The sequence below is a fragment of the Rhyacophila brunnea genome, unplaced genomic scaffold (assembly GCF_057557595.1).
Source record: "Rhyacophila brunnea isolate RB1 unplaced genomic scaffold, BYU_Rbru_1.0 scaffold_17, whole genome shotgun sequence".
In the NCBI taxonomy this organism is placed as follows: domain Eukaryota; kingdom Metazoa; phylum Arthropoda; class Insecta; order Trichoptera; family Rhyacophilidae; genus Rhyacophila; species Rhyacophila brunnea.
The window spans coordinates 15,279,573-15,301,825 of record NW_028232827.1 but is presented as its reverse complement, the minus strand read 5'-3'; the positions used below and the strand labels follow the sequence as shown (position 1 = coordinate 15,301,825).

General features: G+C 33.6%; 2 protein-coding genes across 3 annotated transcripts in view; one reads left to right on the top strand and one right to left on the bottom strand.

The window, feature by feature from the left end:
• The window catches only part of hfw (leucine-rich repeat domain-containing protein hfw), a 42,919-nt gene extending 26,582 nt beyond the window's left edge, over nt 1-16,337 (bottom strand). The window contains exon 1 of one of the 2 annotated variants that reach the window (XM_085944782.1): nt 15,625-16,337. The gene's annotated coding sequence lies outside the window, so the exon portion shown is untranslated. The remainder of the gene's footprint in view (nt 1-15,624) is intronic. The other variant, XM_085944781.1, reaches the window with a different exon arrangement.
• An 832-nt stretch (nt 16,338-17,169) lies between these two features.
• Nucleotides 17,170-21,765, top strand: Rtc1 (RNA terminal phosphate cyclase 1). Its single transcript, XM_085944783.1, has 6 exons — nt 17,170-17,574; nt 18,458-18,643; nt 19,563-19,732; nt 20,478-20,612; nt 20,743-20,916; nt 21,511-21,765. The coding sequence occupies exons 1-6, from the start codon at nt 17,280-17,282 to the stop codon at nt 21,718-21,720; spliced, it is 1,170 nt and encodes a 389-aa protein (XP_085800909.1). The 5' UTR covers nt 17,170-17,279; the 3' UTR covers nt 21,721-21,765.
• Nucleotides 21,766-22,253: the final 488 nt, after the last annotated feature.

The following is a 22,253-nucleotide window of genomic DNA, read 5'->3' as shown; positions in this document are numbered from 1 at the left end:
TTTTCATCTTGAGAGCCTTCCGAAATCTTGAGCCATTTCTCTTCAGTTGGTGTTGAAATGCAACTACCTTTAAGGGTAATCCAAATTTGTTGGCAAACATCTCGAACGATCAGCCTTATTGTGGAGAGTCCACATGTATAAGAATAATGTAGATTTTCGCCCATTGGGAGATACTTTCCCACTTTGGTAATGTATTTTTTTTTAACTCGTTGATAATCTGTTCACATTTCAATGCGTTGATAATTATCCAAATATTACGATGCTCTGCAAATAATTGGTAATGGAAGCCCTAATACCAACCTTCAATTGAATTATTTGTTTTTGGCAAACCTTGTGAAATGCTATTGCAGCATAAGTATAAGTCAAAAAAGCGGTTGACGTTGTCGTTGCCGCTGGCCAGGTCATCCAATCCTGGTATCTTCAAAATAATCTCTGATATTTTACAAACGCTCTGGTATTAAATTTTTATCATAGAATTTTTCAAAATATGACATGGCAAGTTCAGTAGGAACAAACTTCAAATCAGATAGTATTTTAATCTTCAGTGCAAATTTGGCATTTGTATTAAATTTTTTTATCTAGCACATCCATGTAACAGTAACTGATCGTTTCTTTATTCATATGATGGGAATACTGTGTACAGCGCATTATCATGGATGCCTCAAAATCCATTATAAATGATGATGGATTTAGCGGTGGCTCCAAATCCTTAATTGCCGTTAAGTAACAATTTAACGTAGCATTGCGACGATTTTGTTGGCAGTTGTAATGCGTAGATCAATGATATTGAAATTTGATCAAATAATCCATGTATGGTGAACATCTGTTTGAATAGCAGTAGTAATGTTTTAAACGTACCATCACCATACCTGTTCTGTGATTGTTTTTTTAATTCTATCATTGACAGCACGACTGTCGAACAATAAGAAGTTTTCATTATTGAATGTGATTTTCTTCTCATCTTCTTCTTCTTCGATGGCACTACAGCTCAAGTCGAGCCCTGGCCTCCTCCACCGCCGTCCTCCAGCCGGAACAGTCCTCCGCACGTCTTTTCTAGTTCCTGATTTTTAGCAGCTGGTTGGCATTTTTTGTAATGATATCACCCCATCGTGTGCGTGGTTTTCCCACTGGCCTTTTCCCCCCTGGGATTCCTTTGAGGATCTTCTTTGGTATCTGTGACTTTGGTATCTGGCATGCGCTGGACTTGGCCTGCCCAGTTTAGCCTCTGGAGTTTTATGAAGGTGGAGAGTTTTGAATCTTTGTATAAGCGGTATAGTTTCATGTTGTACCTAATTCTCCACTCCACACCATCATTCATGGGTCCGTATATCCGCCTCAGGATCTATCTCTCAAAGCAGTCCACCATTTCAGCTGCTTTCATATTTAGCGTCCATGACTCGCACCCGTTATGCAACGACTGTGCGTACAACGGTTTTATAGAGTCGGATTTTAGTTTTTCTGTGGACATTTCTTTTTATTTTCCGATTTGAATATGGGCAGCTTTTCTTCTTATCAGGAATTATCAAATCCTTCCTGTGCAGTGGTGTAACCGTGTACCAGGACCAAGAATATGCCTGCCTCGAATATTCCTTATCGTTCGCTTTACACTGGACACACTTGATAACTGTGTGATATGCTTGAAATAATAAATTGCGGAGATTGTCTTGTATATAGAGTTATTCCGAATGTCTGTGAGAATTACTTCCGCTTCCACTATTCCTGCATTCATTGTTTATTTTCCGTAACTGCGCGACATTTACAAAACTTTTTTCTAAAATCCTAAAAAGGAAATTATTGTCAACCAGCACATTATTTTCAAACACAATTATTTCGGTATACTAGGTAATTAATTACACATTTAACAAAGCACATTCATATAACTATAATTATACAATATACGCGTTTATAGAATTGATTTTTATTTTTATATTGAAAAGGATGCGAGATAATTAATACATTCTCTCACACTGAAAAAAAATAAGCCTAGAAGCTAGAAAAGTTACATTTTGGATGAAATGCCGGTTCGTGTTCGCACCGTCACGGCGGTCAACATGCGGTCTATTGTATTAGCCTATGCCAGTGGTGGCGAACTTAAGGCACGCGGGCCTCTAGTGGCACGCGAGATGATTTTAAAATGTTTTATTTTGATAGGTTAGGTTTTCATTCTTGAATTTCATGAATTTTCCCAAAATCGGCTATGACAATTACCGCGGTTCCCGCCTGGCTTCCCCATAACCGACTTGTACAAAAAAACTTAAATAATAATAAATGACAGATCGCATTGACGTATAAAAAACAAAACAAACAAACAAAAGCATAGGTCGGTCTTTAGGCTTTATGCGTCATATATAATATTATCGCACTAGCCTCATCAGGCGGCGGGTGACGTCGTGCCGCGAACCTCTTAGTAATTGAAACTCGTAACTCGAAGTAATTGAAAAAAATGATAAAGCTATAATGTGTGCTATGTTCTGTGAGTAGTATCTAGAAAATTACCATTTTTGATGAAATTCTTAAAAACCATATTTTTCCCCATGAAAAACTGCTCGGCACGTCAGACAGTCGAAAATTAACATTTGGGAAATTTTGGCACGCGTACGTAAAAAGGTTCGCAAACCCTGGTCTATGCGGTCAACTGTGAATTGGCCCTTTTTCAGGTAAGTATCTCAAAATTCTCAAACAATATCGGAAATCGAAGACTGAGCACTGAGTTATTGAGCTATTTGTTGCCGCCACAAGAATGCTTGGTAAAACGCGGTAATTTCAAATAAAATCAAATCGGCTCTGCTCTGCCTTGGTCAATCGATCACAACACAACTACAAAGACATCGATTCACAAGTAGTGTCATCGATCTATTACTACGATGGTAGGTACAGTACCTACATGAGAATTATTTTTGAGAAATGGATACAGTAGGTACCTACTGGGTAAACTCAACATTAACCCCACACTAAATTAAAAGAAGTAGATTTTGAAAAAAGAACATTTTTCAGATTTAACTATTGTCGAAAAACCCAACGGAAAAAGCAGTCATGTGATAAAGAATAGGTACTTATTTTATGTTCAATATTTACAAAACATCATATTGTAATATAATAATGCATATTTGAATATTTTTTTTGTTTCTGTGGGACGGGACCGGACCCGTAACGCCACCTTGCGCGCCTGATCGATTTACGTCCATCCTAAACTTTAGTTATATGAACTTAGATTATAATATATGAACGTCTGAATAGTATCTTCAAAAGTGACCTACCATTGTGTCTTAAGCGTGGGGTGTTCGACCAATGTGTGCTACCCGTGCTCACGTATGGCTGCGAGACGTGGACCCTCAACACGAGAGATGTCCGAAGGCTAAGAGTCGCACAGCGAGGCATGGAGAGGTGTATGTTGGGCATCACGCGAAAGGACCGTAAGAGAAACGAATGGGTTAGGAAGCAGACAGGGGTACGCGATGTAATAGACGTTGCCAAACAGCTAAAATGGAGATGGGCAGGGCACATTGCTCGCCGAAAGGACGGCCGCTGGACAAATACCGTCATCCAGTGGTACCCAAGGGGCACAAAACGGCCACAGGGTCGCCCTAAATGCCGCTGGATTGACGAACTGGTAAAGTTCGGCGGAAATACGTGGCAGCGAACGACACAGGATCGAGAGAGTTGGAAGAAGCCTGGGGAGGCCTTCATCCAGCAGTGGATTGACCCCGGCTGATGATGATGATGATATGAATAAAACAAATATCAGAAAAAATGTATTGTTATATTATTTATATTAGTCAGTGACCCATTAATATGAACCCTTTATGACATTAATGTGAAATGAATAAACAACAAGTGCCATAATTTTCACATTATCTTATCTTGTTCTATTTATGTACTAAACAAACATGTATTTATATTTCTAACAATTCGAAAGGTATTTCTATCTAACAATGAAACAATCTAGGCCCTCCAGACAGTCTGATTATGGTCAACCTGACCAAGTCGGGTGTTGTTAAAACTGTTATTTTGAGGTTGGGGCAAAATTCAGACAACCGATTACATAATTTATTACAGAACGTTTATCTACCTAAGTATAGTATCCACAAATAAAACACAACATTTAATATGTGGTAATATTGATAACGTTATCTTCTGATTTATACACTTCCATAAAGATTGGTTTCGGTGACCCAGGTTTTGTCTTTCGGCATCTTCAAGCTGTAAATACAGTGACGTCCCTAGGCAAAGTGACGCCCTTTCATTTTTAGTTTCAAATTGTCTAAAGTACCTGGTTCCTTATAACTATAATAAATTGACATACAGACGATCTACTGAAAATTACAACATCTCCACGAAACCTACTCTCAAATAGTGGTGTTTTTAGGTTTTGAGGTTTGTGGCGTTGACAGGTTTGGAGCACCCTTGTGAAAATGTTGCCTTTGCAATAAAACAATAGTTACACATTATGCTGTCAGTGATTTTAATGCTTCGATTATTTTTTAAACGAGATGTCGATACATCTGTTTCATGGAAAACTTCGACTGCTCTAAAAGGTTGTAATATTTGTATTCGTTCCTTCATTCGCCGTCCTTCATATTGTGCCGCCTTTATGCAACGCATGATCTATCTACCCCCACGGGACCACACGTCACTGTGTTAATATATATAGATACGAAATATAAACCTCAAGGTAAGTACCGAAAGGTGAAACTTTGTTCATTAAATTAATGCCCATCAAGTACATCTCCTTCATCATCCATCATCTTCAGATTGTAATATTATGAGGATGACAACAAATTAAAACATTTATTTGGATATCATTAAAAAATATATTACTTATTGCTTTATTTTAAAAACTTATAACTTATAACAATTCCTTGTGAATTGCATCTTTGCTGTAGAAATAAACTTTTCATGTTATAGTCTCTTCAAAAATTTTAATCAGGATCGCTTGCAAATACAGTTGGGAGATAATTTCTACAGAATTCTGGTCTTAATTTGCGCAGTACGACCGTCGACAATTTACCATCTTCGTAGTATGATTGTACGATCATACTACGAAAATGGTAAATCAATGAATGATTCATTGTGATGAATGATGATAAACTCAACTGATGGTATCTCAAAAATCGTATCCGGAAATTTGTACGTAAACAGTTCAACGTAGAACACTTATTCGTGTGCCGCAGTACGTGAAACATGAGTTCGTGCAACATTTAATCAAATGACGAGTTCTTCGTTGAACATTTCACCGTGGAATACATATCACCGTGGAATGCGTATTCTACAACATGTGGCGCTGGTTTGCAGTTCCAATTAGATTCAATACGAATTTTATGAGATGTCTTTATTGGTTTTAAATAATTTAATGTTGAAACTACATACATATAATTACAATATGAAACTATTTCTAATTTAGTTACCTACTTATTTTCTTCCGTCTTTCCCATATACTCCGATGGTTTAAGTGTTATAATTTTATATGATTATTATACGTTACCAAAATAGCATTATTTTCTTCAAAATTGTAAGTAAATAATATTATATTTCTTTACCTTCGTAAAAGAAGTGGTTATGTCGATATGTCATTTTTTCCAGTACAAACGATTCTTTAATGCCTTTCAAAGTCATTAATTGATAATATAAATAATAATATGCACGATAGATTTTTATGTTGTTTTTAATACAAGTAAATAATTTGGAAGAGACCAAAAAATAAAGCAATTTTTGAACATTTTCAGGAACTTTTCAACACTTAACTTAGTATTGGCAAATTTTGATATTGGCACTTATTTTACCAAGATCCAGATTTATAATTCCTTGTGTAATATAGATATTATCGTGTAAGTATTAATAATTGATGATTTTTATAAGTACTTAATATTATGAAGTGCACTTAATGGTAACTATAAAAACAGCTATTTATTGGTTGGAATTAGGAAAACATTTTATTAGGTAGTTAATTAAAATAAAACACAAAAATAAGTAGATAGTGTTTATTCCACAATTCACACATGGATATTATAGGTTAACCTATAATCCTGAGATATTGGTATCATTTCAGTACCGTTTATTATATATTGTACTTATAAGTAATAAGTAAAACTAATAATACACCCATGGTGGCTGAGTTGGTAAAGTGGTCGTCTATCAAGAAGTGGGATCGATCAATCCAGCGTAAAGACCCAATGTGTCGTGCAGTGGCGCAACCAGGGGGGGGGGGGGGGCAAGGGGCCCTGGCACCCCCCAAAAATGAAAATTATCAGAATGATTTTAAACATTTAAATTGAAAGCCAATAAACTATACCTTTGGGCTTAGACAAATAAAGACACAAAAAATGATTTGTAATAATTTTAATTTTTAACACAAAACACAATCCCTAATGGAAATGTCAAAAATTCTCGATGTCCACCCGAGTTCCGGAGTAGTGTCGGTCATGGCTGGGGAGGGCTGACAGAGCTCTAGCCTGGGGGCCCGGGCTGTGGGGGGCCCGGCGTGTCGGGTTGACCAGATAAGTGAGATAAACACACATCATAAATTAGCTTTAATAGTAAAAAAAGTATACTTCATGGTCACGAACATTTTCAATTACTTATATAATTGTGCAATATAGTTTTTGATTATAATGTGTCGATACTCGACAGCTCCATTATTAAAGTAGATGTATTAAAAATCGCCAATAATTCACTGTATAAGTACCCTTAATTTGAACTAAAACACAATTTGAAGAACGTTAATGTAGTGTTTCACACTGCCTTTAATCTAATATCGTAGCCTGAGGGCCCGTTTCAGGATGTGGGGACCATGGTGTAGGTACACCGAGCGCAATAGACAAAAGACCGATAAACGAGAAATTAGGCTGTGAAGAAGAAATAGATCCTATGGGACTAATTTACATTTTCCTCCTTGCCCCCCCCCCCCCAATATTAAATCCTGGGTGCGCCACTGGTGTCGTGTCAAGTGATTATTTCTAGTGTGTCAATCAATATATAGAATGTTACATTCTCAAATCTAGGGTCTTATTGGTTGAAAAAAAGTGGTTTATTATAATTTTTATAATACGAGTGTATTTATTTAATAATACATTCAGTTTACTGTGGGAAACATGTCCTAAATATAATGAAAAAACCAATAACGAAATGTAGTAAGTGTTTTGAAATGATGCATTACCTAATTACAAATCCGTTTTATTTTGGTGGAATCTAGTAAGTGACACTGACTAAAGTCTAAACTAAACAATACATTCATTCAAGACAAATGTGTCCAGATGGTAGATTTTTTTTGTATTATGGTCAATTTATTGGGTTGGCCCTTTCTCGAGAGTTCCCTTGTTCATTATTGTGTGCACAAAAAAGACCGTTTTAGAAATTAATATTATTAAAAAAAAACATTATTACGTACGATATGGTTGTAATTATAATATACTTATCTACCTATTTTCTGCTGTGTCCCTTGTATTATAATGGTTTTATTACGTACTTTTAAGTAAGTATTATATTTTTACATGAATATTTAAAATTTCATTATATATTGTAAATAAATAATATTATATTATGTTACTATGTTTATTGGTATTATGTATTGATAATGGGAGCTATTTATAAGTAATAACCATATACATAGTATATTTGTCTATGGTAATACCTACGTAATGCACATTAATGGTATTAACTATCAAGTTTAGTATTGATGAGAAAATATTAAGTATATCATTAATTTAAATACCTATAACACAACAATACTATTTAGGTAAGTACCTAATGTTTATTTCGCAATTTAGACAGGTATATAAATATATATGTACAGATAAATTAACTGAAATTACAAATATACCTAATGCTAATTTAAATCTATTTCCGTTTTATCTATGAACGTACATTTTATATTATTTTTATAATAACTTAACTTGTGTACTCCATCATAATGCAGGAAATTAAGAAGGCATCAGAAGTGTAGATAGATAAAGATTGTCATGGCTACGGAACCAACGTGTGTTTCAAAACATACATTCTTGAAATTGACTACAATGTTCTTATAGCTATTTACCACGTGATAAAGAATATGTTATTTACATTACGTAAGTATCATAATATGTTTTAATTTGTTAACTGTCAATTCATGGTGGAACTGCATTTTTGTTATATTATTTCTGTCGCTTTGGAATTTGTTTGATAAATATTGTTTTAAAAAAATGTACTCAGTTGAAAATGTCCCTCTGAGGCGGACGAAACAGGTCCTAATTAAAAGTGGAATAACTACTACAAAAAATGCGTTTTATTAAATTAAAACAACAATATCATAATATGCATTAAAGTTTCTAACATAAATGAAACGCGCATTCAATATTGGCAATATTCGAAGACACTAAACGGGCTTAGTATTTCTTGCGTTGCTGGCTTCAAATTCTGGGTCGATGGTGACTGGCTTTAGCATTTCTATCTTAATAATCAGTTCTGTGGTATGACCTATAGATATTTAAAATGCACTATTATGCAACTGTAACAAAAGTAACCTATAACGTAAGCGTATTAAACATTACATATTATTTATAAATCATGTATGTGTGAATACTTAGTAAACAGAATACAGTATGTACCTGGCTAAATAATTAACATTTTTGCTCCAAAGCGCAATACATTGAGCTGCATTGAATAGAAATTATATTAATAAATAAACGGCACTGTTCGGTTATACGGAATACAGCGGAAAACGCATTTTGAAAATAGCCGATAAACTGGATTATTTGTTAGGTTAACCTAACCAAACCTAACCTAAACTAACCCAAACTAACAAATAATCCAGTTTATCGCCTATTTTCAAAATGCGTTTTCCGCTGTATTCCGTATAACCGAACAGTACCAAATAAACTTTTTACGAAGAATGTTGTCACTTGTTAGCCATTCGCCAAACCCATTGGGTCTTTACGCTGTATTAACACACAATGGTTTCAAATGTTTTAATTAGATTATTATAATCTGAGTGGACTAATTGAATTAAAACTTATTGTAAGTAGGTATTATTGAAAATACAAAGATGGCAATACCTAATTTATTTAAAAAATAAATGTTTTTACCTAGGTATATATATTTAATTCATTTAGGATATTATTGATCTTTATAATATATAAAGTAAGTACTTACTTAAGTATCTTAATATATATATGTATTATACAAAAAATATAAAAATAATAATACTTAATTAATATTATATAAACTAGATAATAAGTAGATAATACAATCATAGATATAATCATAGGTTATACATTAGATATAGTCAATTCACTGTCATTTACTTTTTTTGTTTGTAAGAAATAAAAAGGTTTTTATATTTATACATATATGAATAAAGTACGCGTACCTATCAACATATCCTAAATATAATTAAAAAATCTTGATATAAATCAATTACAAATCCGTTGTATTTTGCAGTTTATTGTGTAGGTAGGTCCTTTAACTTTCACGTGCTTCTAGTGCACAAAAAACATTTGGCCACTCATACCTAATATCCGGAGTTTTGATCAAATCTAAAAATTAATAAGTATTAATAAAAAGTCAACATTATTACGTACCTACCTTACTATAACAAAAATAATCTATAATGAAACGGAGTGTATTATACGAGTGTAGAATAGGTAATTAATATTTTTTCTGCAATCCGGAACATAAATTGGCTCCATAGAATGGAGATTATATTAACAGACTTTTTACGAATAACGGTTGTTACTTGTTAGCCAATCTTGGTCTCTCGTTGGATTAACACACATTTAAAAAACAACATGTATTTTTTATTAAGTCACAGGATTGAACCCACTTTCTACATGGAACCGCTCTGCCAAGTCGGATACCATGGCTGTATTATCAGGATATGCAAAAGTTAAAGTACCTACGTAGTAGTACCTATGTTTAAAGTTGCAAAGATCAATCATATCCAAAATGAATTCAATAAATGCAGTCATCTATATAAGTAGGTATATTTATTTTTAAATTAAAGTATGCAGCTATTAACACGTTCGTATTTTCAATAATATCCATTTACAAAAAGTTTCAAATCAACATTGTCCATAATATTATTTTAAATAATAATAAGAACACACATTTTCTATAATGCTATAATAAATTTTCAACATATTTGGTAGTTAATTAAAATAAAACGCAATAAGCCACAATAGACACATTTAAAAAACAACGTGTATTTTTGTATACCCGCGGGATCGAACTAACCCACTCTTCATAAACGACCGCTCCCCCAACTCGGGCACATCTATTTAAAAGTAAAGTAGGTACTACGTACTTATCTATAAAAATCAATAATATCCTAAATGAATTAAACAACAGCATTTACATATACCTATGTACCTATATACATTTATTTTTTAAATTAAAAAAGGTAGGTATTGCCATCTTTTTATTTTCAATAATGCATACTTACAAAAGGTTTCAAATCAACTAGTCCATTGTCCACACCAAAACAACAAAATATTGCTATTTCTGTAAGTTGCAATATTAATGTCTAAATAAAACACTTAAAAATACGTAATAAAACCATCGTAATATAAGAAACACACATTAGAAAATAGGTAGGTAAGTAGATTATAAATACAATCACATCGTATAGGTATATTATTTATGTAGTTTCAACATTAAATTATTTAAAACCAATAAAGACATCTCATAAAATTCGTATTGAATCTAATTGGAAGAGCAAACTAGCGCCACATGTTGTAGAATACGCATTCCACGGTGAAATGTATTCCACGGTGAAATGTTCAACGAAGAACTCGTCATTTGATTAAATGTTGCACGAACTCATGTTTCACGTACTGCGGCACACGAATAAGTGTTCCACGAAGAACTGCATACGTACAAATTTCATGTAACCCTCAAAAATACGCGCGAAATATATGACAGGTAACAATAACCCTGAACATAGTTAGGTAGGTATCACAAATAAAATCGATTATTTTCGATCAAGACAAAAATAGGAAACAATATCTTGTTTCCACATAATTTTAATTGTGTTTGCTAGCGTCGGATATAGCGCGCCGCACACTGATACTAACTTTTGAATCACGTACTTTTTAATGTGGTACTATTTAAACTTTTCAACCGTGAAAATTTCATCGAAAAGATATTATCAGTGTTAAATAAATACATTCAATTGGCCGCTTCTAGAAGAGGTGTTTTAAGAGATTATTTTAACGGTAAATTGTTGTCAGCAGTTTTCCCAACGTATTAGGCGTAAAACCCACTTAACGCAGCGAGTGGGGCACTCGCGCAAAATTTCACAAGTGGCGCGTAAATCATCGAAAATGCAACGTAATCAAATACGCCAGCGCACACTGGATTTGACGACGCATTGTGATTCACCGTTTTTTGGCTTCTCAGCGGGACGAATTAACGAAAATACAACGTAGTCCATTCATTGAACACGGCAAGCAAAATCACGCTTCTGGAAGCGTCGTCGATAGACGGGCGAGAAGGCATTATTTAATAACAGTGAACTCATTGTTTAGTTATTACGTGTCCGATATTTTGCTGGTAGAATGATGTCATCGTGAATATTAATTACAAGCTCCGAGAAATTTAATAATATCTTTATTGCTTTGCTATGAGAATCAATATGAGAATTTTCCAAATGTTGGATTCGAACCTGTAGCCCTCGCCACGTTTTTAACAGCATCCCTAGTAGTTAATCTGATACTAAAATATAAAGTAAGCAACTGGTTAAGTTTTCAAACCTTATAATACCATGGGAACTAATAAATAAGAAAATAAATAGGCAAGATTACGATCTTAGAATAAGTTAAATCAAGATTTAGATAAATTTTAAACCTGAAAAAGATAATCCAATCGTAAATAGGTCATCACATAAATGAGGCCCTTTTTTGGATTATTGCGTCAGTGTCCACTAAAGATGATATAAATTTATAAAATAGTGACACTATGCAGGGTAATCATATTAGCACCCGTATATGTACCAAATTTAAAGTCTCTATGTGCAAGGGGAGTACACAAAAATTCGACAAAAACTATCTAGACGGTAAAGTTGATTTGTCTTTGTTTGTTTAGGTGTTCGCGCCAAAATGTGTTTTCCCATTCGAATACAACATTCGAATAGACTCGTTTTTCAATGAAAATTTTGAGTTTTCCGCGGCGCCCCAGGGAGCATACTTTGATGACCCTTGGTATAATGTACACATACAGAGACCAAATGTAATTAGTTTCAACTATGGATTTATTGAAACAGCAACGGCAAAGACACACGTCGCTGCAAATCTACAAGACTGGTGCATCAATGCAGGTCTTTTAACATATGATTCCAAATGTATCCAACTGGAATCAAGCAATAACCCCTACAGTTCGTTTCAATTTGCTACAAATTACAGCACCATGACGTGTCTTAGTCTTAACATGTACAGTACAGTGTCAGCAGCGGTGGTTTCCCATGAAGCAGATGAGGTTGTCGCTTCATGAAAATCTTTAAAATATGCGGATTTTCTAAAAAATATCCAGGCGACGTAACTATTAGTGTATTTTTAATATTGGAGGTTTATCACGAATTTACGCAAGGGTGTCATCAAACCTGTCACTGCTCTAATATCTAAAACCGCCACTGACCGTGTGCGGTTATCGCTCTCAAAATAATCACAATGTAAGCGTAAAAATAACTATTTATTAAATAACTGAGCAGTGTGCGCCGTCACAATCAATTACGGCGTAATATAGGGATCGGAAAACAACATTCTAACGTGAAAAATACACAAAGTAATCTTTTCCAAATTGGGGTCGGGGGAGGAACGAAACGACGCCGCACAGCAGGGTGCGGCGCCGCATCATCCATCGTTGACGTCAATTATTTATTTATTGTCCAATTGACCGCCATTGCGGGAGCTTTCATCAAACCTAAAGGGCATGGCATTACTTATTATTACACACGAAACTGGACAATAATTATTTGCGTTGATAGATTTACAAGCAAAACCATTACTTACTCCAGTGATTCCGAACCTTTTTTGCTTGGCGGAACTCGTGGAACATTTTCTACTCAAGAACTCAGGGAACCCCTATCTGGCCTACGTATTATATTAAGGTTTTTATACGAAAATTACAAAGTATACCTACATGTAAAGTGATATGCGGTGATATATCGAGAAACAGTGCCGCTTAACAGAGCCATTTAAGTTGACAAAGGCCCTGTTTTTTACTATTTACAAGATTTTTAGTATCAAAGCAAACAGTGTATTAACGGGGCAGACGAATTTTTTATTGGGATAGTTATTTTAACACAGTTTTTGTCGAAAGCTATTGGGCAGGCTAATAAACACACGCTTAGACCTTGTCCAGATGTGCTCAAAAATGTGCTCCGTCCATATAGCGCGTTTCATTTGGAAAAGAAACAAGCTAGGTGACATAATTCATTTTTGAATCGGCATAAAGAAAACAAACGCAAATGCAAGAAGAAAGCCCGACATCTCAATATTGTGATACACGTTTCCATTCAGATTTTGTATTTCGCGATAACTTGCAATATGTATTCTCGGCAGTTCACAAGCTAGGCGGTCGTAATTCATTTTGGAGTGGCTATATTACGTCGTGTTCTCGAGAGTCTCGCGTTCTCTTGCGCTTGTCGCGCGAGAGATATCACTCTGCGAGTGCATGTGGACGGCTCAATAATTAGGTCACTTGTACCTGGATAACGCACAATCTGGACAAAGCCTTAATAAATACCTAGTATAGTTAAATCATGAATCATTTCTGTGCTGTAACTATAATGTTATCGTGCACATTTTAAACGCTTCGACAGAAATAAATTGAATAGTGCATGGTAGGCAAGCCACCTTCATTAGTGACAACTGGAATCCACGATTCTTAATTTAAATTTTAAAATAAGTACTTGATTATTTAAATTTTTACTCTATTACAAATTTTCGCGGTGTCTCTGATATCCCTCGCGAAACCGGCTGGGAATCACTAACCTACTCACTGTAATATTAAAGAAAATTAAAACATTACAGAATAATATTGTGTATTGACCACTTTTTTTCGCCTTATATAATGCTACATACGGATTACTTTATTAATTAACTATCGACAGTGCAGCCAATTACGTACTTATGCTAATTGATTTTCTTTTCATCTATTCTTGAATACAGCAACCATAAAGTAAACAAAAATGATTAAAAATATTATAGATTCAATATTATTTAACGATGATTTTCGTTGGTACGTCGATTTTTTTCAATTTGAATCTTTGATATATGTACGAATTGGCAGGGCAGTGCAGTACATACATTGTATAATAATAGAATCATAACTTTGCAGAGTCGTAAGCGGTCTTAATAGAATGATGGCTCTTATTATATTCAGGAAAATATAACGTTAAGTAGGTATATACTGTCAATCTAAAAATAAAACACCTCTAAAAGCATTTGACCTTGAATCTTAAATATATTATTACAAATTTGTACAGATTACATCGTAGGGGTAAGCCAAGTTGGATAGATATAAAATAAAAAGTATATTATAATATATAAGTACTTACAATATTTACTATAATAATTATAACTTAGTCCAGTGTTTCCTAAACCATAGTCGCGGCCCTTCAAAGGCTCCTCATTTATCTTCGCCGAATAAATTACCATACACAAGCGATCCAATATGTAGTTAGTGCCGTAAATAATATTAAATATCTAGCTGTAAATGTATCAGTTTCCCTTCTTTGTTAGATATCTATTCTATATAGAATATCTAGAACATAAAACAAGTATTTTTACCACTAACTACATTTTGTTGTACATATTATATTACCATTTCGCCTGCTGTACCATTAAAAAAACTGCCTTAGATCAATTATGTATAAAATATATTTAATTATCTATTGCCGTATGTCAACAACACCTCAAGTAGGTATACCTACCTAAATAATATACTATTTTCTATAAGTTATTTTCGTCGTGGAAAAGACGTTGAACAAGATGGACTTTCTCACTTCTGCACATTATCCCCATTTAATATGACGTATCATAATATACACACCTCGAGGATGTCCGCAGCGTATGCGGTTTAGACATACGATATATTTACGACGGGGTTGGGCTCCTGGGAGATCTATCAACAGATGGAAGTTCCTCACTCCAGATGTTTCTTCGATAGATACCATTTTAATTCAAGCACATTTAAAAGTATCTATTATTTCAGTAAAATGTATTTTATTGTCATGTTTCGTAAATCTGTCACAGATGCTCCATAGCCCCCATGTCCATATTGGAGCGCGTAGCTAGGCACACAATATAGTAACAAAAATCTATCTATTCTATAAGAAAAATACTTTTTTTCCATATCATTTTGTGAATGTTTACTTTACAATAATAATGGCATTTTTATGTGCGGTTCGTACGCTATCTCTTTACAGACTTTGTAAACTGTCTACAAAGGTACCTAGGTATATTAAATAATAAAGTACACATTTGACAGATTAGGTACGCACACTAAGTACGCCACTGAACTGTCATGTAATGTTTTTATTTTGAAAAACAATAGTTTCAACAGTGCTGTGACAGGAATCTTCCTTTCACAATTAAATTACTTCTGAAAATGTATAGAAAATCACAATATGATATAGAAGATAAAACAAGAACTTACTTTTAAAAATGTGATGTATTCTGTTGACGTATCACTTTCTGGAGATAATCAACGTGCCAGCATTTAAACAGTCCCGACGATGGACATAGTATTAATTTTCTTGATATTTACACCTCAAGATCATGTTATTTTTAATTGTAAAATTTAATGTAAACATCTGATCATGTATAGATTACACAAAACAATATTACTACACTCTCGCAAATAACTTGTAGATATCGTGTAGGTACATGTTTTCTTTTACCTACTTTGATTTTTTCATCTATTTGCCATTTGGATACCCAATTGATTTAATATTTGTACAAATAGGACCTAATCCATAATCATTTTACTCACAGATATTGAATAATTCGCATTACTTTTGTTATAATGTAGTTATTTTGGACTAAACGATTAACCACTCACTAAACAAAGTTCTAATAACACTCACTGATAAGGCAAACGTCAAAAATTTAATGAGCGATGATTGGCCAGATAAGTAGGTACAAAAGAACTTTTATTATTAACTTCCAAAAGTCACTCCTACCGATAAGAATTGAAACTAATTAATTGACAAAATTATATGCAACGAAATGACAAATTTGCGTAGAACAGGCGGCATGCGAATATGTTTTCTTGTTGAAAAATCTAATGAAAGAAATTACACACACCGAGATAGGCATGTGTACTAAAATAAACTGTAGGGAATGCGAGCGCCGACCAGCGTCCACTCTACGGTGTAGGTAGCTAGGTACCTTGAGATTGACCTCGCCTTGCAAACAATAATAAAACAAATTAATCTGCATGTATACCTACTATCTACCGTACATGCCATTCTAATAGATTTTAATTCTGTAATGAAACTACTATCTATCTAGATAGATAATATAATAAATTTGTACAGGCTATTTTTTTATTATATTGACATTATTCGAGTTGCAGAGAATTTATCTGTCATAATATAAATTATAAATTGTGTTCACTGCATTGAACATTTAATTAAGATTTTGAGAAACTTGAATTGTATATTTGAATAGATATTAATATAAATTATTGTACCTAACCTAAATAATGAATAATTAATTATAAAATTTAAAGTATGATTGTCCGTTTTTAAACTTTCATTATTTTTTGCGAAATTAGTAAAATTGTATTCTACCAACCTGAGGATGTGTATATTGTATGAGTAGTGAGTATAAAACGTATATAGCCAACTGAATGGATAATACAATAAATTGGAAAATAAATAATAATTACTATCCTTAACTACTAATTGTGACAATATCAAAGACTATCCACTAGACTTTTTTATGACAGAATTTATGCGACCAGTCCGTGCATCAAACTCCAACAATATAATAATATGTAGTCAAAGCAATACTTTTATTATTTGTGAGTTACAGAATAAATATCATCATTTTTTAAATTTTACTATTTTTGATTCATTTTTCCTGCCATCTATTTTGCGGCAAAGTATGACGTGTACAGCAAAGACATTGCACAGAGTCTAATTTCTTTAGTGTGCAGTATGCATTTTTGTTATTACTTTTCATCAGTCTGTCCAACATAGTGTACTAAAATAGCACGTGAAATCAAACGTCAAAATAACGTGTTTATACTGTCCTGTCAACAATTTCGTCTGTAACCCACTTTTATATTGATATTTTCTATCAAACATGCCTGCTATAGCCAGGGAAAACAATTTACTTGTTTACAGAGGTAGTAACTTTTTCCGCCAGCGAGTCCTACTATCAACGCTTAGCGGTAAACCCTTGAGGATTGTTGACATCCGCAGTTCGGACGACGAACCGGGATTGCGAGAATATGAAATTAGTTTGATTCGGCTTCTTGACAAAATCACAAATGGAACCAAGATAGAACTGAGTGAAACAGGAACCACTCTGTATTATCATCCAGGATTATTAATTGGAGGAAGCATAGTCCACGATTGCTGTGTACAAAGAGGAATAGGTTAGCAAGGAAATATCCAATAGCATATGTAAAATAACCTCAAAAAACGTTGATTAATTAAATATTACATTTTTAAGTCACTGGTTGAGACTTTAAGACACGGTGTTGTACTGTCTCAATCATTAGATTTATTTATATGCCTCATCAGTTCATATCAAAATGTATTTCCTATCTTACAACCATCCATATCTGTACCGATAAGCACGAATTAATGCATTTAAATTAGAAGAGTGCAAATTCCATAATATGCCATGTCTATGTCAGGGAACACAGAACTAATGGAAACTGAAATACCTAATGGATGTGGAGTAACAGGCAACCAATCTAGAATGTGGAAGAATATGAGGTAAACGTGCCGCAGATGCCCACATGAGTTTTTATAACTTTCATTTTTGACCAAACCAAACCTAACCTACCCCAACCTAATATAATCTTAGTGTGTGATAATGATGCAAAAAAATGTATGAAAATTTTAAATTAACAATTATTGAATCGAAACGCATCTGCGCTGACAGAAAAAAGTATTTAATATAATTGTCTACATGAAATAAACTGTTTTCGTAAAAATTAATTAAAAAAGCTCATGCGGGCATCTGCGGCATAATTACCGAACATGGTATAAGCTTAAACACATGTCAATAATATGTCATTCTAAGCTTGTCCTTCGTTCTGACAACTGCGACGAACACATCAGTGAATTATTTCAAATGGGAGTTAGAATAGTTCTGCATTCAATATATTGTATGACTGACAAAGTTTAGTGTGCACTATTTATATCGGATCTTAACAACCTACTTACGTCTACCCCTCGCCATTGTGGTATATAGTAATAATCGATTGTAAAAATATTTTTATATTAATAATATGGTTTTTCATATTCCAGGGTATTATTTAGAGATCCTTCTTGCGTTGGGACCGTTCTGCAAAGATCCTCTTGATGTAAAACTGCGAGGGATCACACAGTGCAATGATGACGTGTCTGCGGACAGAATTAAAGCTTGCGCTTTCCCTTTGTTACTCAAATTTATACTGGTAGATGATGGACTATCCTTAAAGGTCAATAAACGAGGTAAAGTATGCCCACACATTTTTATTTCACAATGTTTCTTATTTGTATTTATATCTAGACCACTTTGTTGTTGTCTATTGTAGCGTTTTGTGGGAATACTTTATAATTATGGCATATTTACTCGTATGAAGGTTTATATTAAAGAAGGTGATTTGAGTAATTTTTTTTTATTTACTGTTGTAGCACTATACAAATTTAAAATGAAAGATTAGAATGGTTTTGAATTCTCAAAACATGGCGCTAAAATTTTATTTTACATTAAATTAATTACATGTTTCTTGTTTTCCTTTTGGAATATAAGCGAGCAGATTCTAGCTTCTAATTCAATAGTACCATCTTCTTCTTAGTCGTACCTTTATGGGAGCGATCATAATGAAATGACATTTCAGGTTATAAAATATCATTCCAACAATTGGAACGCCGTGTATTAGTATATTTGACAATTAGTTTACCCAATATTTCCATCTTCTTGTTTTCTTAAACGCCAATACAAAATCGCTGTTTCTTTGTCGGATGTACAATGACGTTTATCCATTGTTTCACTGCTTGGGAGAGACTATTACGGTCAATATGATTTATGGCCGTATTCGTATCTAGTCCAATTTCACTGTCCATTGTGGTTTAATTTGACCTTGCAATCCAACGCTAGTCTAATGTTTATTATTTAGTGTTGTATTCATACCACTATCATAAATTTTGAATTTAACAATAACTAATGGAGAATATAAACGCCACTACCCCCAATTAATCTCTTATAACCCTTTATCACTTTCGACCAACACTATCAATCCAGATAGTATTGGTCAATGGTTTACATTATACATAATTTAAAATAGCAAAGGTACTGTCACGTCCAGACATTTGACACAATCCAACTATGTAATAAAATTATTTCATCAGTCTCAATTTTATTTTACAGGAGCACCTCCATTAGGGGGAGGTGAGGTACATTTCACTTGCCCCGTTCGAAGGCTACTGCGTCCACTGCAGTGGGACAGCTGGGGTCTTGTCAAACGCATCCGTGGAGTTGTTTATGCTCTCCGTGTTTCGCCTGCCATCGCCAATCGAATGGTCGAAACCTCCAAAGGGGTAAAGATACATCCTATTTTGTAACAGTATTCATAATCTATCTCAATTTATTTATTTTTTATAATTATTAGTGGTGTTAAGCCTGGTGTAGACCGGGTCACTTCCAACATTACTTTTCCAAATCTTTTTATTTAGTAATACTTTTTTTATTACTCTGAAACCTTCACCGGTAGATTGCAATGTAAAAAAAATGGCTGCCGTCAAAGAGATTATGTCCAATATGAGTAATTGTAAATAATCCAATATGAGTTCACATTATTTATGTCATGACTGAATTCTATGACTTTAAATGATTTCGCATTTAAAAACTAGAATTATAATTACAATTACTTTGTTACCATGTCAACTCAACTTATTGCAACCGAAGTGTGGCAATGTGTCAAAAACTAATTTACCTTTATGGTATATATGTGAAATGCGGTAACCGGACAATACAGAACAGTGACAAAAGAGAACAGCGATAAATAGAACTATGACAATTCAGAACTATAAATATTCAGTACAAGGATTATAAAATGCAATTATTTAATGGCACTTTGGAAACAATATGTAACCGCAAACTATGCATACAATTATCTTTTTTGTCCATATTCAAGATTATATAATATAAATAAATATTATTATGATGTTACTATAATATCAACGTCATTTTATTTTATGATGTTTTGGTTCTGTCATAAAGTGTGTTCATTTAATTTTTTATTAAATGTATTGATTCACTATATTATTTTTATTTTGGATCCAGGTAATGCTAAAGTTCCTTCCGGATGTCTACATCAACACCGATCAATGTCGAGGGGCAGCAGCAGGCAAGAGTCCTGGATACGGCATCAGTTTAGTTGCGGAAACCAACTCGGGAACATTTTATTGCAATGAAGAGGTATATCACTAAACCACATTTTAAAATCTATAGTCTATCTATAATCTATAGCTACCTATAATCTATAAAATGGATAATTTTAACTTCTGCCATATTAATATCCTTTTTTCGCTATTTTTATATTGTATAGACATCAGCTGTGCCCGGTCCCGGTGTAGAAAATTCGGTACCAGAAACATTGGGAGAGAAATGTGCACTTGGTCTACTAGATGAGATATATCGCGGAGGAACTATAGATTCATCTTTCCAGTGGCTTCTTGCACTATGGATGGCTTTAGGACAAAAAGATGTCAGCAAATGCGTTGTGAGTTTAAAGATATTCATTATAAATAGCGTGTTTATTTGTTTGTTTTTTCTATGGTCGCTCCAAGATAGTTTAGGTATCATAGTTTTATTTTCGAATTACGATTTTCAAACATCCTACGTACAATATCACTTGCACAGAATTATGAATCTGATAAACATAAAATATTTATTTCTTACTCGAAATGTGGAAAATCTCCAGCTTTTAGTAGGTAAGAATTTGAGGGAAACGATTAGTGAGTCTGTTTCTACAGGATATAGTAATATATGACCATTTTTTTTATTTTGAGAGCTACGTAGATAAACCTTAATTGTATGGTTGTTGCTTTTCAGCAATAATTTTCATTATATTTTTTAGTTTAAATGAAATTTTATTTCAAAACTTGCAGTTCTCTGCAGTGGACCTAAGTATGCTGTCAAAATAGTTATAGATTATAGTCACAGGTGCCACTGTTAATTTATAATAATATTAAAGATTATAATATTTACATGTGATCGATTAGAAAAATGATATACATGTTTAAGGGTTGCCATCATGCATTTAAGGGCTAAAATATTCTCACATGCCAATTATTCCTATTGGTTTCTCTTGCAGATTGGACCCTTATCAGATTATACGATAACATTTTTACAACATCTTCGAGAATTCTTTGGTTGCACATTCAAATTGGAGATCGCCAAAGGAGCAGGAGACGTCACGGAAGATGATTTAGATGACGATGATGAAAGACCGCCAGGATCACAGAAAGTGATACTCACTTGCATAGGAATAGGCTACAGTAATATTAGTAAAAAAACAATATAATCCTTCTGAATATTATACCAAAATAAATCTTTTCAATTTCTATAAGAGCAAGTTTAATTTACCATGTGATCTTATTACTTTCTCTGTGATATGCAGTGATGTAGTGGAAATAGAGTGTGCAGGGGTGGGCGCTCCGGCACTTCTCCAGACAGTCATCAATGTCATGTTACACTCGATAGTTTTGAGTCACATGAAGTAAGTGAATTTTTAATTTCAACAATCAAGAACCAGTAAACTGGGAGCAAAAATATGACGAAAACAATTAGTCAGCTCAATTTCTAAGTAATTATGGGAAAATGTATGGATCTTTAACATCCCATTGTTTTGATTTTTTTTGTCTATCAATTTGTTATGAAATTTTCAGTATGGATCTGTCGAAATATTAAATCATGTGCTTTGTATGGGATAGAAGGTTTATGTAATGTTTGCTGAATCCATTATGTGTGTCAATATTATTATACTTACAATATTCATTATTTTCCTGAATTATCTTCACTGTTGGATGAAGGCCTCTCCAAACTGATTCCACTCCA

Coding starts and splice junctions, on each gene's coding strand:
- Rtc1 (XM_085944783.1), top strand. CDS start 17,280: ATGCCTGCTATAGCCAGGGAAAACAATTTACTTGTTTACAGAGGTAGT. Junction 18,644..19,562: donor CTTAAAGGTCAATAAACGAG/GTAAAGTATGCC, acceptor TTTATTTTACAG/GAGCACCTCCATTAGGGGGA. Junction 20,613..20,742: donor CATTTTATTGCAATGAAGAG/GTATATCACTAA, acceptor TATATTGTATAG/ACATCAGCTGTGCCCGGTCC.